Consider the following 17436-nt stretch of genomic DNA (forward strand, 5'->3'; position numbering starts at 1 on the left):
TGATGAGCAGAAAGAACAGAAGAAATCATCAATAATAAAATAATAATAATAATAATAATAATAATAATAGAACACAAATAAGAGAATAATGAAGAAGAAGCAGAAGAAGAAGAAGGTGATTAAAAACACTTTTCAAAACATTTTGTGCATCATTTCTCTCACTAACAAATGATTTCAGTTAATTTGAGTTGATGCCCTCCTCTCTCCTCTCCTCTCCTCTCCTCTCCTCTCTCCTCCTCTCCTCTCCTCTCCTCTCTCCTCCTCTCCTCTCTCCTCCTCTCCTCTCCTCTCCTCTCCTCTCCTCTCCTCTCTCCTCCTCTCCTCTCTCCTCCTCTCCTCTCCTCTCTCCTCTCCCCTCTCTCCTCTCCTCTCCTCTCCTCTCCTCTCCTCTCCTCTCCTCTCCTCTCTCCTCTCCTCTCCTCTCCTCTCCTCTCCTCTCCTCTCCTCTCCCCTCCTCTCTCCTCTCCTCTCCTCTCCTCTCTCCTCTCCTCTCCTCTCCTCTCCTCTCTCCTCTCTCCTCTCCTCCTCTCCTCTCCTCTCTCCTCTCCCCTCCTCTCCTCTCCTCTCCTCTCCCCTCTCTCCTCTCCTCTCTCCTCCCTCTCCTCTCCTCTCCTCTCCCCTCTCTCCTCTCCTCTCTCCTCCCTCTCCTCTCCTCTCCTCTCTCCTCTCTCCTCTCCTCCTCTCCTCTCCTCTCTCCTCTCCTCTCCTCTCTCCTCTCCCCTCTCCTCTCTCCTCCCTCTCCTCTCCTCTCCTCTCCTCTCTCCTCTCCTCTCCTCTCCTCTCTCCTCTCCTCTCTCCTCTCTCCTCTCCTCTCCTCTTCTCTCTCCTCTCCTCTCCTCCTCTCCTCTTCTCTCTCCTCTCCTCTCCTCTCCTCCTCTCCTCCTCTCCTCTCTCCCCTCCTCTCCTCTCCTCTCCTCTCTCCTCTCCTCTCCTCTCCTCTTCTCTCTCCTCTCCTCTCCTCTCCTCTCTCCTCTCCTCTCCTCTCCTCCCCTCCCCTCTCCTCTCCTCTCCTCTCTCCTCTCCTCTCTCCTCTCCTCTCCTCTTCTCTCTCCTCTCCTCTCCTCTCCTCTCTCCTCTCCTCTCCTCTCCTCTCCTCTCCTCTCCTCTCCTCTCTCCTCTCCTCTCCTCTCCTCCCCTCCCCTCTCCTCTCCTCTCTCCTCTCCCCTCTCCTCCCCCTTAAACCGCTCCAAATTTGTCCAGCGCGCTCCTGCTCGCTGATTGGCCCGCTCTCTGATTGGCCTGCCCTGTGATTGGCTGAAAGTTGTGCCCTCGGACTGTCCGTCGTCGCAGTTTTGTTTTCTCGCCTGCGGCTGAAGTTTGGACGGCGGAGCTGCTGCAGCTGTGTGGACAGAGTACAGGTTAATATTAACAGATCACTGTGTGGACAGGACTGTGGACAGGACTGTGGACAGGTCTGTGGACAGGGCTGTGGACAGGTCTGTGGACAGGGCTGTGGACAGGGCTGTGGACAGGTCTGTGGACAGGCGCGTTTCTCCTCCTCCTCCTTGCTTGCTGCTCCCGGTGCGGAGCGCTTCGCGGTGCGGACTGTCATTCAGAAATACTACAGCGCTCACGTGTTTGACCTTAGCCGATACATTTTACATTATTTTCCACACTTACTGCCACTTTACCCGCTCGCTCACTCTGATCCTCCTTTTTTTTAAACACTTTATTCAGTACAAGTTGGCGCTTCGGCTGCAGGAGTCTCTTCACTTTCCTTTTTTTTAAGTCATTCTCGGTGAATCAGGATTAAATCATCGAAATCACACAGTGATCAGTGGAGAGGAGGTGCAGCGGGGTTTCACGGTGCAGGTCTGCAGACTGTGCACATCTCTCCACCGCTGCGAGTTAAACAGTAAGTTCCACTTTATTAATGAACCAAACTCAGTGTAATATTTAGGCTATTTAACGCATCCACAGGGCGATAATGTCTATCTGTTGCACTTCATGGTGAGTCACAGAGAGCTGGTGGTGTCTTCTCATCACCCTTTCATTCGGATTCACTTTGAAGAGTTTTGTTTTGCTCTGATCAGGTGTAAAAGTTTGCTTTCAGGTCAAGATTATGTCATATATGTCCCACAGAGTCTTATTATTAGTGTGAATCTACAGAAGATGTTGATCAAAGTTAAGGTTTGTAATATCTGTGAGTTACAGATTTATTACATGATGCAGCATTTACAAGGTTTATGACAGCATATGGTTTTATAATGCCACACCGTGTTAATGCAAAGGAACAAGGGACACCTTGGATATCTAATGCTATTTGATTTTAAAGACCATCATCATTATCATCATAATCCAGACGATCCCAGGTTGCAGTCTCTCCTCTTCCTCCAAGAAGCTTTCACTCTTTCACTTTTCAGCCACTTTCGACTTCTTTGTATTTTGTTTATTGCAAAACTCGAGGACTGAAGAAGTTATGCAAACAAAAGTGCGACTTTAACCTGATGGGTAGAAAGTTGTCCTGCACCTTTAAGCGGTTTCTGAGGCTGACATGCTGATTAAAGATACAGCATGTGAAGTATTGAAATAAGATCTCAAAAGGTTCAAGGGAAGAATTTATGTGGCGGATAGATTAAAACGGCTGTAAGCAGAGACATATGGACAGGTGGACAGAATAAATCTGTGAGGAAAATGGTTTGACTTCCAGAAAATCTCTGCTTCTGTACTGTGAACGCTTTTTTTTTTGTGTTCTGACTGCCGTGGACTTTTAGAGATGTTAACCAAGAGAAGAGGTTTTGGAAGTGAGTGCATGTTTTGTTTCACCTTTACGTAACGTCCACCTTCAGAGACTTCAGCCTGGTGGGTTTTGAAAAACATCTGCAAAGAAATCAAGAACACATTTTTTCATTTTACGAAGGAATATCTCGATCAAGGCAGTTTTTACTTCCCAATTTTCAGGCAGTTGGCAAGTAAACTATGATTTAATTCCATATCGCTCGCAGCTATTTTGGCAGCAATTAATCAAAGTCACCCATCAGATGGTGTAATAATGACTGCGGTGTGTAGGAGTAAATCAGACATCAGTGGACAGCCGTTTTGATAAATTGATGATTTATACACAGAGATGTGATCTAAACGGTTTGAGGTGCCAGTTTGTCCTAAATATAGAAATTTCACATCATCCTTCAAACAGCAACTTCATGTTTTTCTCTTATTTCATCTCCCTTCAGTTCACAGAGGCTGAACGTTTCTTCTTCCTGCCAATCAAACCAGAATGGAGCTTCTCTGCATCTTTCTGTTGCTGCAGATGGTCCTGATGTCCACAGCTGCCAGAGGTGAGTAACAGACAAGGAGCCTTACAGTCATCAGTACCATCAGTGAGATGAATCACTGCAGGTGACATCACTATCTGACAGTACTAAGTCTTCTTCACCTGGTGTGGAGTGAATGTACTGTGATGAAATGTCCTGTTTTTGCATTCTCACTGTTGCACTGCTTCTCCAACCCGAGGACAGTTTGTTTTAAACACGGTGGCACGATTGTTTCGACTGTGGTTTCAGACAGTCGTCTCATCAGAGCTGAAAGTATGATGGGAAGCTTCTGCCAGCTGGTTGGTGATTTGATGGTGTATTGAAATTTAAGGGATGATCGATTTTTGTTGCTTCCTCCGCTGACATTCAGGCGACTTACTTTCAAACTCACTATCTGAACGAAGATATTACGAAACATAATAATCTGAGCCTTGTTGTGCATTTAGAGAAGGCTCGGGACACCCTTCAAATCATGTGCTTAGGAAGATCATCTCGTCCTGGGCACGAGCACGGCTACCAACGGCCCTGTGTCCACTAGGTAATCGATCAGGGATGGTGTCATTCTCTTGGATGGATACAAAAATAGATAAAAGTCAAAAATTGGGCTGCCAAATATTCTTGGACAGCCGTCAGTACACCTGGGGGCCTGCCCAAGTAAAGTCTACGTGTGGGAAACACCGGTCGTGCCTGGTGGATTCAAGGCAGAAGTCATCCGTGCTGGCATTTCACCAGCGTGTTGTGATGTAACTCACCCCTCACACCCTCCTACTTCATCTTCACTTTCCTATCACGTGTTCTTTGTTATCATTTATTGGCTCATTCAGAGCCGATACATTTGGTCTGATTTGTTCCAGGGTGAGCTCTACTTAATCAATGCTTTTCTCCTCAGATAGTCGAGGAACCTTTGACTTTGACTGGTCATTCAGTTACCGTCAGGTCTTTGTACAGTGCTGCTTGCATTAGTTTGATTTTTCTACCTCTATTTTGGAAAGATGCTACCTTGTTGGCTATTGCGTCAAATTTAGCATTTCAACTTTAAAATCTAAATTGAGCAACACCACTGGGAGGTTGGTGGTCAGGGTCAGATACAGAGCAGCACACTCAGTACTCAGCATGCCACCTTGTTTCTTTCAGTGAGACTAAATGTAATAAAAACAAACAACAATAGCAAAGGGAGGCTGCACACGGAGGAGAACGACCCCCAGCCTGCAGGCTTTATGGGCAGACGGTCGTGGAGTTGGCGCCCGCCGCAGAGATCACACCGATGATGAGTTTTCAGCGGGAACAAAGCTGCATTCAGCGAAGCGAGGCAGAGCCAGCGTGCAGACACGGGGCCGAAAGTAAACACAGGGCCATAGACCGCAAAGAGATGAGATTAGATTAGCCTATTAGGGATGTTTGCTGTGCAATGCCACAGCATTTCCTCCCCCTCACCGCCTGCAGTCTGTCAATGAAACCAGGGCAGCAGGCAGCAGAGAGAGACAGGAGGAGGGGGTAACAGTGGAAGGGAGAGAGGAGGAGAGAGATGGGGAAAGAAAAGAAAGAGGGCGAAGGAGAGAAAAGAGATAAATAGACAAGGGAAGGAAACGGATTATAGGAGGGGTGTGAGAGAGAGGGCATGAGGAGGACAGACAGAGGAGACAAAATGTCATTATGAACCAATTAGAAACTGAAGTTCTCCGTTATCTTGTGATGAGACTCGACTCGAGTTACCAGACAGATGTTCCCTCCTGGTTAAAGTGCAGTATCAGCACGACAGAGGTCAGACTGAACTGAGATCACACACATCTTTAAGGCAATGTAATTATTGTTATGTTTTGTGATTTATTCTGTTATTGTGAGTGTAACTGATTATGAAGAGGCAGCTGAAAGACGTCTGTGTGTGATGAGAGAGCGATGCTGGGTTCTGGTCCTGTGGTCTGAGGTTCATACCATGTAATTGTGAATTTGTGGTTTTGAACTCAGGAACAGCTTGTTGTCCTTCTGTCTTTTTCTCCGTCTGTAAACGTTCCCTGCACACATATAGCGTTATGTTTTAATAAAAACAGAAGAATTATCTGAGACATGGACCAAAAAATGCAGGAAATTATTACGTTTGGCCACAATAGTGACGCAAAGATGCTTGAGATTGTTTTGAAACGTGACCTTGAGCTGTACTGTTTCGACTGCAGTGATAGCCACTCAGCTACTTAACTGTGCAGATAGGAGTTACTTTGCAACAGGTGACGAGAAGTATGAGTATCTGTAGCTGAAGAAAAATCAAGCCTAAAGTTATCAGAATGATATTATCTTAAACGCAAAAGATCCTTGTAAGACAGTGTTTGGGAAGGTGGACAAGCTTCACAACTGTCACAGGCCTTCAGCAGGATTCGGGTCAAGTGGGACACAGATGATGTCATACTTCACCCCCAGAAGTGTCCATTCAGGCACTCACTGGATCACTCACAGCAACTGTACTTAACTCGATTCAGAGCGGTTTTGTATATGTGAATACTGAAAAGTGAGTCCAACTCATGATCACGATGTCAAGTCTTTAAACATAAAATTCTAATAAACACTTGGCAGATTTATTACAAGTGATTATAGTAAGGCTTCCTCTCTGTCCAACCTTGTTGCGCTCTCCACTGCACACAAAGAAGTGACGCAGAGAAAGATTTTTATTAGCTACTTGGTGACTACTGAGATATCCCAGAGAAATATGCAGGCCAGAGGTGGGTTACTCTGAGCAACTGCGTAAACAATGAACAATACAGTGAAGCGCAAAATATCCGAGAACACATCAGGACATTTAAAATTGAAAACATTAACTCTATTGTGGCCTCGTCTGTCTGGGCTGTCCCCTTTACACAAAAGGTTCAGTTACAGTGAATGTAAGGGCGCTATTGTATAATATTCAGGAAGTTATGTCGAACAGCACCTTTATAACTGCACTACACTTCCTGCAAAGTACAGTATGGCTTATTGTATTAAAGAAATGAATGCTGGATGAAAACACAGGCCTGAATTGAAATGAAGAGAACAAGATGGTTCCTTTAGTGGTAAACGAATACGTACCAGAAAGTTTAAACCACTTTTACTGGTAGTGTCTTTGGATTCTGAGCATCAGTTGGCACCGAGGACTGTTTTTGGAGATGGAGATACAGATGAAGAGAGAAAAAGAAAGGAAAAGGTTAGCAAAAGAAAGAGATAGAAAGAAAGACAGACTGAGACGGATAGAAAGAGATAAAGATGCAACATTTATGCCCTCGTTGCAGCGCAGCACAGTCACATAAACTGCAATCCAGAGGCTTACACAACCACGCTGTTTGAACCAGTGTCTGGGTCTGTGTGCGTGTGTGTGTGTGTGTGTGTGTAACTGAGCATGAGACTGAGCAGCTGATAGATTAGCGTTCTCCTCTGTTAGCTGAACAACATCGAGCTTGAATACAGGGGTCAGAGACTGGTAGCAGGCCGCTGCAGTCTGGGCTACCTGCAGCTGTAGACAGAGTCAGGTTCAAATGTGAACAATGGAAAGAAAAGGTCCATCCTGCAATAGTTACTACACTGTTAACAGAGTAGTTTGACGTTTGACCTTTTCATTTTTCAATAGTTACATGAGATCGATGGCACTCAACTAGGAGACAGTTAGCTTAGCTTGGACTGGAAACGAGGGGAACTTACTTGCCTGTTTTCTGGCCGAGTGCAGTGACTTCTCAGAGTCTCTGCTCATTGCATGACAACAGCACGATGACAACAAGACTACAGGACATCCCTGCTCATTGTTCCTACACTTGGATGAAACCAATGACATGTAATGTGTTAATTAGTGATGGAGTTGGGTACAAAACTGTGTACGACCAAATTGCGTCAGTGCTATTTAGCTGCTAGTATTTCCTGCTCCAAGGACAAGATGCTCTCCAAAGGTAGATTAGTTTAAGGGTCAGAGGACTGTTTTGGGCCCTCACATAACCTAGCACCTAATGACACAAACATAAACAAGCTAGCAGCTGTTACCTTTTTCTTTGGCGGGGTTTAGCCATTCTAATACCAGGGCTCACCTCTTTCCATGTGCCTTTGTGGAGGCTCAAGACGAGTGTGATTGGTTTAAAGACATGCACACAGGCCAAAATGAGAGTTTGTGCAGCCGGTCCTTTCTCCAGCGTCGACACAGCGCTGTGGAGATCTGGAGGTCCGGCTCGGTGAGACTAGAGAGAAACTAAGACATAGACAACACCTGCTGCAATGTTTGTAATGTGAAATGCAAAGCTGGCCAGACACAAAAGACATTTGTGTCATTACAGAGAGAATAAAGTACCAAGTAGAGGTAGTGTTGGTACATTCGTATCGTACCCAAACCTGATTACGAGAGCATTACTGGTGCTAATAGGTGCATTTTGTAGCCTTTAGACGGAGTCAGGTTAGATATTTCCCTCTGTGTCTGAGTCGACTTTGTCTTCAATGGAAAAACTTGTGTTAAATGTTTGTTTATTGGTTCATGTGCTTTTCTTTCGGCATGCCTCAGCATACACACACACGCACAGATGCATTAATTGTGCATGTGATGTGTAATGCCACGTGTATGTCAGATGGTTATCAGCATTGTCAGATGGTATTTATGTAAGCCAGCTGTTAAACGCCTCACGGTTAAGCAACTGGAGCAGTGCCGAGAGGATAACAATAATAATAATAATAATAATAATAATAATAATGTGATTATTAAAGTTGCTCCAGCAAAGATTTTCTTTCATTTTTTCTTACACCTGTGATGTTGAAATGACCTTTCGCGCTGGGTTTGTCTGCCTCTACCCCAGACCTCAGTAAAGAAGATGATGAATGTGGGTTTGTGTACGTTGTTTCCTAACGCACAGTTCTGCCTAAACAATTAAATGTTTTCCGTGTGATTCTGCCGCATCGACCACCCATCATCCAGAGGGAGGGAGAGGAAACAGACAGAGACGAGAGGGTTCGTCCGTATTAAAAAAGCATCTTCATTGTGTTGAAGCTGCCAAAAGAAAGACACACATGTGTCAACAGAGAAAGAGAAGAGAGCGTTGTGGAGTGCAGACAACTACAGACAGACAGCGCAGACTGTAAACAGCCGCATACACAGATGCTGAAAATGTATACAAGTTGAAGACGCTACCCATAAATATGACTTAACACATGTAAGCACACACAGACAGCCCGCAATCCCTTAACAAACCCCTGTCCCACTCACTCATTACTGAGGAATGTAATTAGCATGCTAACACTAACAGTGATACGTAGGAGAGAAGTGGGGTTAGGTATAAAGGACTGGAGGAGGAGGAGGAGGAGGAGGAGGAGGAGGTCACCAGAGAAGCGAGTGATGGACTAACAGCTTTAAACTTCAGTAAAAAAGTTAGAGACAACAACATGAAGAGGACTCTTCTAACTTCTGTGGTCATAAAAACAATACAATATTTGTGCATCTTTGGCTGTAATAAATTAGGGCAGACAGCTGTGATTCAGGGCAGCGAAGAACAATAATATTCATTATCATCACAATTTGTGTGAGAAATGAAAAGTTTAACGCTGATGGATGGTGGATTTCTTCGTGAAGGACTCGGGTCAGATTTTCAGCGACAGTCCAAAGGATGTGACTTCATGCACGTTCTCAAGTGCCTCGTCTCAGTGAGCAACAGCAGCTAACGTTTAGAAAAGGAGTCCGCTAACATAAACTAACGACCAGCTTCCACAGGAACCCTGTAATTTACCAGTGACCTGATTAATTGATCTGTAAAGTATCAGAAAACCCTGAAAAATGTCCACACAAGTTTCCCAAATGTCTTGTTTTCTCTGAACAACTCATTGAAAACCCCGAAGATATTCAGTTTGCAATCATATAAAAGACAAAAAAAAACAGCAAATCCTCATATTTAAGAAGCTGGAGCCAGAGAACGAGTCTTTGCATGAAAAATCACCTAAAAAATCTGATTAAGTTCGAATCAGAAGTTTAATCAACTAATTGTTTCAGCTCCTGTTTTATTTACCTCCTTGTATAAGTAGCGTCCAACTAGCAGGGCTGAGATAGGAGTGGTGGCTGAATAGCTCAAGTAGAAGGAATAACAGGTATTGTCGCTGAATATTGAGATTTATGTTGCGAGGCTACCATCTGACACTAAGTTATATATGACCCATAAATAAAAGCGGTTAATCTTTAATGAATCAGCTCAGTTTAATATTTAAACCGCACTCACACTGCTGTTTATTTTCCCACACACTAACTACAGAAAGCACTGATTAACCATGTTGTTACGCTCTGTGATAAAACACATTCATTTCGGCGTCTGCCTGTTTCTCCATGAGAAGAACGGAGGAGGTCGAGGAGCAGCAGGAGGAGGAGGAGGAGGAGGAGGAGGAGGAGGAGGAGAGCATCTTGAGTCCTCTCAGAGTAAACAGCTGCATACCACAGACAGATGCTTCAAACACACAACTTTACCTCATTGTAAACAGACACACTCATAGCCTCACATCAGTAAATCCCCTCCACCCTGCTCCTGGTTTTTAAGCATGCAGCGTGTCCTAACTCACAGTTAACTGTCGTAAATACCATTTGACATGCTGACAACCGTTATACGGCCTGATGCTGCTGACGGGCATCTGCCTGCCAGCCTCAGTGTTTCGCAGGGGAAGAGCTTGATCTGTAGGCCAACCTTCATCACTATCCACAGATTAAGGTTATAGAAGAGGGCATTTTCTCCGGCATGGGACCAAAATGAGATATTATGTATATTATACAGTTTGGAAATAACATTTTGATTTCGATTTTCTGCCTGTTGATGTTGCAGATGCTGATGACCTAGAAACTGATTTGAGTCGTGTGTGTTTGTGCTGATTTGAGTCGTGTGTGTTTGTGTTTGTTAATTACATGTGATTAACAGACAAAGGGGAGCTTCAAAGGGCACAAATGACTCCTTCAGTTCCTCTTGTTAAATCCGTAATGTCGGGGCCAAATGTTGTCTTGTTGGCTGTTTGGACAAGTTGAGCTCTGGCCATCAGGAAACAATCAGAAGTGAGACGGACTCATCTATTTTTCCTGTATTGTCTCTTGTATAGTTTGATTTCAGGAGAGTGAAATAAATATTCGTATACTTTGGATAAACTTTAAGAAAAGTCTAGAGTAAGATTTCTCTGTGGGATCTTCAGCCCATATTTTTGTTGGTAATAATGATAAAACACATCACATGCACATATCGCTGTCAGTGTTTGCAGGGAACTGAACAGGGGCAGCCTCCCTCCCCCACACTCCTCTTTAGCGACCACTGTTCTCCGTCCCAGAGTTTTTACAAGGCCTGTTAATGTTAAAGGCTATTAGCCCGCATTTAGATTAAGTCAATGTTTGCTTTGACTTTGCTAATGGTGGGGGTAGTAATGGGGCTGTCTGGACGTCCTCTGTGGGGGTTGATGGTTTTGTCGTGGTGATGTGAAGATGTGATGTGTGTTCGTGGAGGAGGAGGAGGAGGAGGAGGAGGAGGAGGAGGTGGCAGCAGCAGAGAGGGAAGCAACAGGAGAAGATTAGATAGTAAAAGGAGGCTTTGTGGTGACAGAAAGAAACGCTACAGAACAATGACTTAGTAACATACAGTTTCTTTTTCCTTTTCCCCGCTGACGGAGCTATAAGGTCAGAAATATCGCTTCGTGTCACACTTCTTCTGTCAAACCAACAGTCCAAAAACCCAAAGACTCTTTTTTTTACGATAATAAATGACAATGAAAAGCAGAAAATCCTCACATTTTAGAAGCTGAAACGATTAATCGATCATTAAAATAATTGGCACTTAATTTTCTTTCGATGAACTAATCAGTTAACCGGCTGAGTGTTGCAGCTCCAGTGTCTTGTCTCTTGTCTCTTAAGCTTTTTCCCTCATCTTGTCGTACACACAGTCACGTTGGATTATGCTCAGAGTGGACATCTGGCGCTGAAGTTGTATTCGTAGACATCTTTACATATTTTGAAGTCTCCCTCTCTCTCTGTTGTTTCTCTCGTTCGTCCCAGCGTCTCCCTCTCGCTCTTCTACATAATGCAGTATTGTGTGGGTCGTGGCGCCACAGTGCTGTATTGTGGTCTCAGTGGGGTTGGGGTATGTTTGGTCAACGCTACAGCACTGCGGGTCAAAGGTCAGCTAGTGGATCAGGGAGGGGTCAGGGAGAGTGTGTGTGTGGGTTTGTGCGTGCATGCATGTGTGTGTGTGTGTGTGTGTGTGTGAGGTAGGGTCAGAGAAAACACATGCCAGCACCAGAGGAGACTGTAATAACACACCAGGAGCCCCACAGGACAACACTCACTCTGCTTTCACTCCTTTATCTCCTCTCTGTCTCTCAATCTGTGTCAGTTCAGTTACCTCATTGACACGTATGTCAGAGACCAAACATTAATTAGTACATTCAGAACAATAAATGTGGAGATAATTACTCATATTTTCTCAGAATTTTTGTGTTTCCATCCAAACTGCACGACCCTGATGTCTCAAAAAAGTTGAAATTTTAAAAATGAACTTTTTACCGGCAATGGGTACGAAGTGTTCGTCGGTATTCTGACGACCTGAGAGACTCAGAAATCAACTGTCAAATAAATGTCTTTCTTCAGAATTGCATAAACAGTTTGCCTACATATTGTTGCTTTAACTGTGCACATCGGTGCACACACACTGGCTCGCCTCGCCAGTTTCTGTTTCTGTTTTCTCTCTCTCAGCAATTTTAACTGCGTTGTTCGTCAGCAGACCTCACGTTTGGGTTAGGGTTAGGAGGGTTAGGAGGGTTAGGAGGGTTAGGAGTGTCTCTCTGTGTGAGCAGCAGTAAGGGCAGATTGTCCCCTGGTTCATCGATGGCGTTGTTCTCTCGGACAGATACAAAAAAAAACTTGAGTATAAAATGCTAAAATGGCTAAAACCTGGGCGGTCGGCCAAAGTAAAGTCTGGGACAATCTGCATAATCAATAGACTCTGCAGCCAGTGGTCGCCATCGGGAACTATTTTCTTTCAGAGGTGAAACAAAATAGTAAAATCTTTCCACAGGGAGGTCTGTTTAAGTGTCACTCACATGATTGTCTGTACGCTGCATCGCCCTCGTCCTCTCTCTGATCTGCCTGATCTCTCCGTCACTTTCTACCTCGTTCTCTGACATTTTAATACCTCTGCCACTTTCTTTGTCTGCTGGTTTCTCTCTCCCTCGTCTACCCTTCAGTCAGACCCCATTCCAACCCCTGTAACCCCCCACCTACACCACACACACACACACACACAGACACACACAGACACACACACACACAGTCTCCAGCTGTTATTCCTGATGGCGTTACAAATGAGACGTTGAAAGGTGATCGCTGGGACAGGAGACACAGACCCTTGTTTTTCTTTGGGGGCTTCAGCCTGTCAGATTGGGTCGGGGGGGGGGGGGGGGGGATGCAGCGCTCAGGGCAGCTGTGTGTGTGTGTGTGTGTGTGTGTGTGTGTGTGTTTGATAGACAGAACGACAGGAACACAAGTCCACCCTCGACCAAAAATACCACCATTATGACCTCAGACTCAGATGTGATTGACATGTTATGGACAGTCAGACGGACTCGCTCTCCCTGGTTGTTTATTAGACATACAGGTGACCTTTGACCCCAGGAAAAGGAGGCTGATCAGGGGCAGGATGTTAAGGCCGGCGGCTTTAGGAAAGACTTTGTGTAAGCTGTTGTAGCTTCTAGCCTTGACATATTGTTCTGTTGGGCTCTTGGTCGTGTCAATTAAAACATACACAGTGTTTGTTAATGCGAAAAACCAACTCGTAGACACATATTCAGATCATATATCCAAATTCTGGATATAGCAGGTTGCATTCATTATTCTAAAATTACAGGATTCTCGTGAAACACGCAGGCTCATTATGTTGTTGTCTTGTTTCTTCGCAGCTGTGTTCGATCCAGAAAAAAGCAGGAAATCTTATTCCCGGATCACAAATGTCAGTAGAAACAGTTCTTGGGTGGTTTGCGATTGTTGTGGCGTGAGTTTCCACCAAGACCAAAAACTGAAAAACATGTCACAAAGCTGAAAAACCACCACACATGAGGGGGACACTCGTCTTTTTTCTGCAGTGCCAGCTGTCGATGTGGAATCCATACTGCAGAGGGAATGTGAGAGGAGTGTGAGAGATGTGGGGGTGGGTTCAGTCAGAAGGGGACTCCAGAGGGGGCATATACACTGGTGACTGTGACTGTGAGGCCAAACAGTACATTTTTATCATCTCTAAAGTAGTATGGTATCATAGAAATGTCCAACATCTACATCGATGTTTATTTTCAGATCATCGTTTGTCACCGATGGTTGAAGCACACGATCGTGTTTTTGAGTGTGAAAAGCTGCGGTTTTCCTGGAAAATAACTAGTTTGTATGACTTGTTGTTCCACCACATCAGAAGGTTCAAGCTTTGTCCTGAACATCATAACTAATAAGGTGGAGTGACAAGCCGGACGTCACAGAGGGTTGAGATGCAGTCTGTGTTTAAAAAAAGGCGGATAACAGAGCAAACAGCCTCTCCTGCAAAGCATTCATAGTGTTGCAATAGTTGAAAAAAGAGTTCAAACCCTGCGTACTTCATCACACTGCACTTTTTTTTTTAATTTAAAACTGTGACTGGGCTGTCTCAGAATTACTTAAAACTTTCAGTTTAAGTGACGTAACAATCCAGTTTCCTAAACCAAACTCTGGTTGTGTCAACACAATTTTTCATTTTCTCTTCGCTGGAATTCAAAAGCTGAAAATTGGCTAAATATAAATATAAAATAAGCTAAAATATCTAGTACATCTAACTTTGCTATGTCGACTTTATCACAGCAGTAGCTGCTTCTATATGAGCTAAGTTGTTCCAGATGAAACTGCTCCCACTTAGTCAGAACAAAGTCAGAACAAACTCCCTGAAGATGTGGCGGGATGGCAGTTTCTGACTCCTGAGTCTGTCTGATTTATGGATTTAGCTTTAGCGTGACCCTTAAACTTGTTAAATCCGTCTGTAAAAGCAGTGATTTCTGAATTATGAAGTTGTAGGTATGGTACAAATATACCTGTCCAAACCTTCTGCACTTTGATTTACAATGCAGATAGTCAAAGTGTTGTTTTGTGCGTATTGTATGTCGTCCATTCTGGAAGATGGACCCCGCGTCGTTTTCCTGCGTCTTCCTTTTTTCCCCTTTCAAGGATGTATTTCAGAAGTTCTTACTTATCTGAATCAAGAGTCTAAGGACAGAGTTTTGTGTGCTTTACAGAGTGTGAAGCCCTTTTGAAGCAAGTTTGTGTGATTTTTGGCCGTTTTAATCAAATTGACTTGCCACAAAAATGTGACATTGAGCTCCACTGAGCTCGAACTCACTGCTTGCAGACAAAAGCCAAGAGTTCACAACCTTCGACTCAGTGTGTTATGACACAATGTGGAACAAGTATTTCTGGACTCAGCATGCAGCCAAAGTAGACAGCTCGTCCCGTGTTGATTATTGTTAATAATTCGTAAAGCTGCGGAGAATGGGATGACGGGGATTTCTTGCATTTTTCCCAAAGCAACAGGCAAAACATTGACACAATCTGTAAAAAAAATAAAAAACCTCAAAGAAAAACAGAGTATCTCCAGAAATTGGTTACAGCCACATTGAAACAACCCAGGACATTAATCCCCTGCCAGCAACCACACGGTGCTGACGTCTAGCTGAAAGGCCTGCAGACCAGTTAGCTGTGTTAATTATTTCCCACTACACGGACCTTCATCACACCGGTCAGCTCAGCACACGTATTATCCCGAGGTAATCCCTCTGTTGCGCTGGCACCATTATCACACAGAGACACAACAGGCCTATTCTTCTACACGTAATTAACAAAGGTACTTACGGGCTGCTTTCTGGGATTTAACTGTTGAGTTGTCAGAGCTTTAGAGAAGGCAGCGAGGTGGAGAAGGTGGTGGAACGGAAAGCTCTCACATCAGCAGTGCAGTGGAGGTTTCAGTGTGTAGCTGGTTTACATGGATGTATTTAATGAGTTAAAATGAAGATTTAAAGGTTGGTTTACTGTCTGCAGGTAGCTCTCAGTGGTAGAAAGTAAAACACTTTCACACATTTCACACATCCTGAAATGTGAGGGCATGTTTTTAGCTCTGTGACATTGCATTTTTCAGAAAGTCGACTGGGTTGTGTGGTTTATTTGTTTGGGAATCGTCCCAGCCCATAAAGAAATACATAATCCTTCATGTTTGACTTCTTATTCCACTCAACATGTTTTTTTACGCCCATAGTTACCAGTTATTTTGCAGATTTAGATTTTAGTTAAAGGTCATTCAGTATTTTATTTTATATTTTAAAATGGACACAATTTTATTTATTACTGTTGATTAAAACTTCAGTGAATAATAGTTGAAAAGGTTCCAGCTACAGATGCTGCTACGTTACTATACCAGTATTGGAAATGCATTGCCGAAACTGGATAAAATGCTGGAATCGGTATCGGTACAAATGTACTGTGTACTGATCCAATTACACATGATTTATTTATTAGAAACTGGATTTTGCTACTTCCAAGCAGTGTTCGTACACCGGTATGTAACAAATCCATTGGAGCACATCCAAACGGGGGTTAGCAGTGTGCAGTTGTTAAAACAATTAATAATATGCATGTTGTTCAATGTGCTGGTATCGGATCGGTACTCAAGTATCGGAATCAGGAAGGAAAACGTACGATAACGTCTCTAAATAATTTAACTTAATGGACCAACAGAGCAGCACCAGCAGCTCGAGTTGTTGAGACGTTCTTAACATCTGTATGATGCTACTTCGCCAGCAAACAGAGACAAACATTCACTACAGAGCAGCTGGGAGGAGATATGACGGGAAGTAAATGAGTTAGATGTTGGGGAAGGAAAAGTGGAGGTCGGTGCGAGAGCAGTCGGACTCTGAGCGGCGCCCTCTAGTGGCCATATCGCTTAACATCCATGCCAACATGAAGAACGCATGGAAGTGTGTGAGAAGGCGCATAAACGAGCCTCACAAAAGGTTCTGCTCGGCTTAATGAGTACTCTCACTTGTCCCTTCACATGCATAGCTCACCTGCACAGGTGTTTTCTCTTAATCCCCCTGATTAGACCTCTGCTCAACACTGTGTGGGCGTGTACACACTGCTCTTGTTCAACACCTCACTTAGTCTCCTGTTTTTAGTTTTGTTGTCACCTGTTCGGGCGGAATAATTATAACTTTATCAGAACATTGAGTTTGATGACATCATGTAATTTCCATCATAGCTCAACATCACCTGAGCAGAAGTTTGATTAACCAGAGTAGTTTTAAACACCTGTGTGTTTAAGCAAGAAATGCAGTGTAGCATGAAATATATGTACTAAAGCTGAATTAATACATTTTAACATTGCCACTCATATTTTATTGGATCCAGATACTTTTCCAGCACTCGACAGGAGTGTAATGGACGTGGTAGTTCTGCGTGTTCTCCCCTGTAATTATGACACACACATCTTTACAGAAACAAGAAAAAGAAATGGAGAAAACACGAGCGAGGCAGACGGAGATTTAAGTCCACACTGACAGCTACAAGTGACACGATGACTGATTGAATTCAGGTGGAATTGCCCGTTGCGTGTGTGTGTCTGTGTGTTTGACTGTGAGTGTCTCGTATCAATCAACACTTTTCAGGCTCTGTTCAGGCTCAACCCGTGAGTCACGGCAAATGCTGCACGTACCAGAACACACGCTCACGTTAACCTTGTAAAGGGACGTATTCAACAAGGGGATGTTCTTCTTCACTGGTGAAAAACAGCCGGAATCTAGCCAACTTTTTGTTTTTTTATCTGAACTGAGCATTGTTTGTCAAAGTGTTTTGTAGCTCTCCAAAATCAACAATCCAAGAAGATTGCAAAAGTGAGAAGCTGCCAAAAATCAGGTACCATTACCCACAACTGAATGATTATCGAGTCTCGTACCTCTCTGTGACAGCAGCATGTTTGCCTTCAGACATGAGTAAGACAAACAAAACGACTTTATTTTGAGCGTAATGCAGCATTTAGTCTTACAATGGGCCCCGCTCCACGCCCGTCCCAACATATTTCTGCTTTGCTAAGGGTGAAGTGAAAACCGACCATAGAAAATATAAAATCTTCTTTATTTTTTTGTTGCTTCCAGATATATGTCAAGTAAGAAACAGACTCCGTGTTGT

The 17436-nt window shown here is 43.9% G+C and overlaps 1 protein-coding gene across 1 annotated transcript in view; it reads left to right on the forward strand.

Moving 5' to 3' along the window:
* The first annotated feature begins 1385 nt into the window (after positions 1–1385).
* fgfrl1a (fibroblast growth factor receptor like 1a) overlaps positions 1386–17436 on the forward strand; it is a 76553-nt gene continuing 60502 nt past the window's right edge. The window contains exons 1-2 of the mRNA XM_073486737.1: positions 1386–1855; positions 3174–3278. Of these exons, the coding sequence (XP_073342838.1) occupies positions 3218–3278 (61 nt within the window). The 5' untranslated portion in view covers positions 1386–1855; positions 3174–3217. The remainder of the gene's footprint in view (positions 1856–3173; positions 3279–17436) is intronic.

This window comes from Pagrus major, chromosome 18 (genome assembly GCF_040436345.1).
Source record: "Pagrus major chromosome 18, Pma_NU_1.0".
Lineage (NCBI taxonomy): Eukaryota > Metazoa > Chordata > Actinopteri > Spariformes > Sparidae > Pagrus > Pagrus major.